This window comes from Oryzias melastigma, linkage group LG22 (assembly GCF_002922805.2).
Source record: "Oryzias melastigma strain HK-1 linkage group LG22, ASM292280v2, whole genome shotgun sequence".
NCBI classification, from domain to species: Eukaryota; Metazoa; Chordata; class Actinopteri; order Beloniformes; family Adrianichthyidae; genus Oryzias; species Oryzias melastigma.
Genome location: NC_050533.1, coordinates 11,955,119 through 11,961,118, shown reverse-complemented (window position 1 = coordinate 11,961,118; position 6,000 = coordinate 11,955,119). Strand labels below are relative to the sequence as shown.

The window sequence follows — 6,000 nt, the reverse complement described above, 5'->3', positions numbered from 1 at the left end:
CAGTTCGCTGGAAGATTGGTGGGAAATGTTGACTCTGGGAGAATTTTTCCCTTTTTTTTTTACAATCAAAATGAACCCCCACTCCCATTCAATGGGTATTGAATCTAACAAGATTTTATTATGTTTATAAAGTCGGGCTGCTTTACATTGGAGTCAATTAGAAAGTGACTCACTCATGGAACAAGCCCTGTAATGGTTAGTTGGTTTTCTAGTCACATTTCTAGTCACTTTCTCAATCCTAGGAGAACCCACAAGGTCAAATTCTATTTTGTTTTTGTTTTATTTATTTATTATTATTTATTTATTTATGCTATATTTATTTGTTTGATGCATGTTTGTTAACTTGCTTGTTTGTTGAATTGCTTTTTTTTTGGATGGTTGTTTGGTTGGTTTTGGCCGCTGTTGATTCCTGCTACCCAAACTGAACAAATAACAACAACATTTTAAACTTTTAAAACCCAGAAGGAAATGTTTCTTGGGTTCTCCAAGGTTAAGACAGCTTCACAAATGAAAAACGTCATAAATAGACAAGATGGGAAGTAGAACTAAATAGGGAAGAATCACCGGACTTAATATTTTACAGTAAACATCTTTCTTACGGAAAATAATAAACACAAACATTTCCTCTTCCTGGCATATTTCCAAGAGCAAACTAATTATCAAAGTGTCTTGAGGTATTATTCTTAATGGCTCAGTTGGCCCTGGCTGGCAGGAAACCAGATTTTGCTTTCCAGGGGGCGCGATCAGCTTAATCCAGTGTAGTGTGGGTCCCTAGGCAAGGTAGGTTTATTTGTACAGAGATAATTCAAAGTTCTTTACATAAAGCATTGAAAGAAACAGTCAAGAGAAATATTAAAGGTGTGATCATTAAAATAAAATTAAAAGAAAGTAAAAAGATTTTAATTTAAAAGAAGCATAGAGTAGCAGCGCAGATGTAAACTTCTGAATACATTCTAGTCAAATGCAGCTGAAAACAGGCAAGTCTTTAACCTGGATTTAAAGTGTTTCAGCTGTAATTAAGTCGACTAAAGATGAAGGCATGAACTAGTTTCTCCAGGTCCTGCTTAGACATCAAATCTTTAATCCTTGAGATATTTTTTAGAAGTTAATAGGCTGATTTTTTGACTGCCTTAATGTCCATCCATCCATCTTCTTGTCCGCTTCTTCCCTTTCGGGGTCGCGGGGGTGCCGGAGCCTATCCCGGCTACTGAAGGGCGAAGGCGGGGTACACCCTGGACAGGTCGCCAGTCTGTCACAGGGCCTCAATCACACACCCAGTCACTCTCACATTCATACCTAGGGGCAATTTAGAGTCACCAATTAACCTATGAAGCATGTTTTTGGACGGTGGGAGGAAGCCGGAGTCCCCGGTGAAAACCCACGCATGCACGGGGAGAACATGCAAACTCCACACAGAAAGGTCCCAGCCGGGATTCGAACCTGGGCCTTCTCGCTGTGAGGCGAGAGCGCTAACCACTGCGCCACCGTGCAGCCCCTGCCTTAATGTGATTATCAAAATGTAGGTTTGTGTCTATCACTACACCTAAGTTTCTGGCCTGGTTGGTAGTTTTTAGATGAATAGATTGAAGCTCTGTAGTGAGATCAAACTTTTTTTCTTCAGACCCAAAGACAATAACCTCGGTTTAGTTTTTGTTTAACTGAAGTAAGTTGTGGCACATCCAGTCATTAATGTCCTCAATGCATTTACCAAGAGCCTGTACAGGGCCTCCTGGTGTAAATGTAATATACAGTATAAATGTGTGTCGTCTGCAAAGCTAGGGTAACTAATGTTGTTGTTCTTTGTAATCTGGGTAATGGTACTGGGGGCATGTAGATCAGGGATAGGCCATTCCAGGCCATGAGGGCCACATTCCTGCATGTTTTCCAACATACCCTGCTTTGACATGTTCTAATATGTTGGACACACCTGAGCCAGGCCATGAGTAGGGCTTGGAGATCTGGAAATCATGCAGACACTGCGGCCCTCGAAGTTGTTTATCCCTGATGTAGATATTAAACAGAGGTGGTCCGAGGATGGAGCCTTGGGGGACTCCACATGTAATTTCTAATGGCTCAGATGTGAAGTTATCAATTAACAAAATATTTCCTGTTTTCCAAGTACGTTTTAAATCACTTTAGTACTGGCCCAACAAGACTGTCCCTTGGCAAACCCGCCACCCTATTGTAGCCAAAAGGGGGCTCAAGTCTGAGTTTCCTTGTGCCTAACCCCCAGCCCGGATAAAATACAGGATTGTATCAGGAAGGGAATCTGGTACAAAAACCACTGCCAAACCAGCTATGGTGAACCCCTACAGGATGTTTCTAAAGGTGAACAACAGCTATGAATAATTTAAATAATATGTGACACAAATGTATTCTTAATACATTTACCAGAGTTCTCAATTTCCTACCTTCTCATTGGACTCGGGAACCAGGCAAGAGACTCTGCTATGCCGGCCAAGAAACTCCTGAAACTGCTGGTCGCTGATGACAAACTTCTCCGCCTCTCTTAAGGCCGTTTCTCCTGCATTTTCTCCATCAATCAACAGACACTGGAACACCTTCACACAAACACACATGAAGAGCGGGGTTCAGCTCACAGCTTTACGTACTCTAAAACCTTGTTTCCACTTAGCGGTACAGTCCGGTCCAGTCTGGAATTTTGAGTGTTTCTATAAAAAATTAACCTAATCAACCTGAATGAACGATACCATTTTTGGAATCCCCGTTGGTTGTAGGTCAATAGAAAAATGGAACACACCGGTTAGTGAGGAGCTACTGTTAAAACCTGTTGATTGGCGGAGGGTCATTAGGACAAAAGCCAGTACCAAGAAAGCGGCTATATTCCTCTTCGCCGCCCGCAATCTTCTCTCATGCAAAATTAAATACTTTGCATATACAAAGTACCAATAAGCCAAGTGGAAAAACACGAACTGTTGAATGACCTCTATTGTTGTTGTTGTTAGTTTCACTTCGAATGCGCCGTGACGGTCAAACTTTGAGTGGAAACGCTCACCTAAACTGGATTATATTGGACGAGACAATACCACTCAGTGGAATTGAGGCTTTAGTTCAACCTCTCCTTTACCTTCCAGCGAACAGGGTCCAGCTGCTGGATTTGATCTGTCATGTCTTCGTCGATGTTGAAGGTGTTGATGACCGAGTTGATTTTGAAGGCCACTTTGTACTGCTGGCACCAACTGCGGATTTTGTAAAGGCTGTCCAGGTGGCTCTTCCTGCCTTGAGTCCTCCCAATCAACTGGTTGGTCTCTTCATTAAAACTGTCACAAGAGATTGCTAGAATGTCCAAGTAGTCACCTATAGGAGACAAGAAAACAGGTCTGTGACAAAGGCAATTTGAGGATAAAGACCTGAAATTATTTTGCTTTTTCACCAACGTGCCTATCCAGTTTGCTATACTTGTTTAATAATAATCATATAAAAGTTGAAATTCTAATTTGCTTGACTTTTAAGTTATGACTTTGCAATGGTTTCTTCCTGAAGACATTCTGAACCTCTGACGTCTGAATTTGTTTGGCTGTAATAGGCTAAGTAGGCCACAAGGGGGCACAAAGGATAAGACAAGGGTTAAATGTCTCTGTGGTGAACCAGTTAAATTAGAAATATGTGTGGTGGAAACTCATTAGATCCAATGGAATAAAGTTAGGTGGAGCCATCACCTTTTATACAATAATACAAACAAACTCTAATCAGGAACTTAAGATATTGACATAAGGTTTTATATCTAAAAATGGACAAGATGTTCTAACAAAATCAAAATGTTCTAACATCATGATAGAATGCCCTTGCAAGAAACAAACAGACCTTCTGGCTTCTAACTGTGTACAAATGTCGCTCATTAAATGCCATGGATGAAACAAAAGAGGAAATGTATAATTTCCATTGCATATGTCCGTAGTGCTGTTTAGAACCAGTCAAGCCTCAGCAACTTGTGTTCGAGCAACCACTTTCAATTACCAATAAGTGGTAGTGAAGCACAGGTAGTATACCTTTTAATACATGAAAAAATGATCATGAAGGAGATATTAATAATTGTTCTTTTTTTAAATCGGAATTATAAAACACCAAGTATTGGAATGGAGACACGAGAGAAAAAAAAACCTGGAGTAAGATTCACAAAATTTGACATTTTCGCATCATGCCTCTTCCAACTGTAGGTACATGCGCTAGCATTGGGTCGCAACAGTTTTGTGTCAACTCCATAAGATAAACATGCACTAAAGTGTGAAAATGTTTTGACTTATGAAGATCCTGCTTTTTATTCCAAAAGAATAGCAGGTTGCAGTGGATGCAGTTTATTTTCTCTGACTATGTGTTTAGTCAATTCTCCCAAAGACAATTACTTTTTAAAAATTCTGCCATCCGAGTACAAATTGAATGCTGCCCATTTGTATGTACATTTAGAAGACGATAGGTCCAATTTTTTTTTAACAGTGAGCCAATGAGAAAGCAGCTAGCAAAAATAAATATATAAAAAAAACTTGAAAAAGTGTGGAAAGGACTTTTTAAATTTTTAATTTTTGTCAAAACAATTAGAATGCTTGATGAATAACTGACAATCAATGTTTAAAGAGAATGCAATGAATTCTTACCATATTTCTGGAACCACTTTTCCTTGATCATACTTCCATTGCTGACAATGCTGACGCTGGGGAGCTGCAGGTCCACCTTGCAGTACTGGACCATTTTCCCCAAGAACTCACCCCTCTCATGTAGAAAGGGCTCTCCTCCTGAAAAGTTGATTTTTTCCATCCCTAAGGGGGAAAAAAAGAAAATTCAGTTTTCCATATTTAGAGGAGTAAAACCAAAAGAATAGCTAACTTACCATCCTCTTTCAGAAGTTTGAGTCCCCTCTTGGCTTCTTCGAGAGGCAGAACGAAGGAGGTTTTTGCAGTGTGGAAGCAAAAGCCACATTTGTAGTTGCACTTGCGAGTGAAGTGATAATTAACGCTTGTAGGAATGGGCGCAGACTGCTCTCTCTTCTGGTCCAGTTCCTCGCTCGCAGTCGAAGAGTTTATCCCTCTCTTTGCCCCTCCGTTCCAGAAACAGACTTTTGAAAAGACGCCGGCAAGTATCGAGTGGATGGTGCTGATGCATAGCTGCAGCAGCGCTTTCAGAGACTCGGCCAGTGAAGGGAGCATCATCCTGTCACAAGTTGTGAGTTGTTATCTGTGAGCTGCAGTTTGCTCAGCAGAGCCAGTCTTAAATAGACTAGAGGGACGGAGGGTGGGAGGGAGGAGTGATCAGCTGAGCGCCTAAGTTTCTGTTTACCAACAAGGAAAATGAAACCAGCAAGACTGAAACACGAAGAGCATGCGGACGTGTTATAAGAGTGTGTCATAAAAGTTAATGATTCTACAGCCTAGCAGATTCAGCAGCTGGGAATCAGAAACTCCGGTTACAGTGCAGAATTCAATTTAAAAAGAGATGGGAGAAAAGCAATAAGAAACCTTTGCTGATGTAAGAAAAATGGCCTCCCATTGATCAGAAAACATCTTGATTACCATTAAGACAAATTAAGACAACATTCTATAGACTAATTGAACAGAAATAGCTTCAAAGATATGTTGCAAAATAAACTATATCAATGCAAAAGCGAAATTCCTATAGTTAAGCATGGTGGTGGTAGTGTGGTAATCAGGGGACAACTAGCCTGTATTATTGGGAAAATAAAAACGTCAGAAATGTCGAAACTACTAACTATTGTGCAAATTTTAGTTACAGTTGGTTAAGTTACCTTTTATTATTTACGTAAACTTGCTTGAACAGTGTTCAGCTGTCAGCTTTACAGTTGTAAACCTGAAAACTGGAAGTCACTTCCCACACTAGCTAGTTTGTGTAACGTCACATGAAAAGGATCTATTACTTTTTCATACCCAGCTGTAAAATTTGGTATTAACCCACATTATTTTTGTGAAATACTTAATACATTTAGGTACTTTGATTAATTGATATTATTACAAAAATACATGAATAAGG

The 6,000-nt window shown here is 40.0% G+C and overlaps 1 protein-coding gene across 1 annotated transcript in view; it reads right to left on the bottom strand.

Annotated features, from left to right (window-relative positions):
* rsad2 (radical S-adenosyl methionine domain containing 2) overlaps positions 1-5,562 on the bottom strand; it is an 8,001-nt gene extending 2,439 nt beyond the window's left edge. Inside the window, exons 1-4 of the mRNA XM_024274239.2 lie at positions 4,847-5,562; positions 4,614-4,775; positions 3,089-3,318; positions 2,412-2,561 (exon numbers count right to left, since the gene is read on the bottom strand). Coding sequence (XP_024130007.1) covers positions 2,412-2,561; positions 3,089-3,318; positions 4,614-4,775; positions 4,847-5,165 — 861 coding nt within the window. The 5' untranslated portion in view covers positions 5,166-5,562. The remainder of the gene's footprint in view (positions 1-2,411; positions 2,562-3,088; positions 3,319-4,613; positions 4,776-4,846) is intronic.
* Between the last annotated feature and the right edge of the window lie 438 nt (positions 5,563-6,000).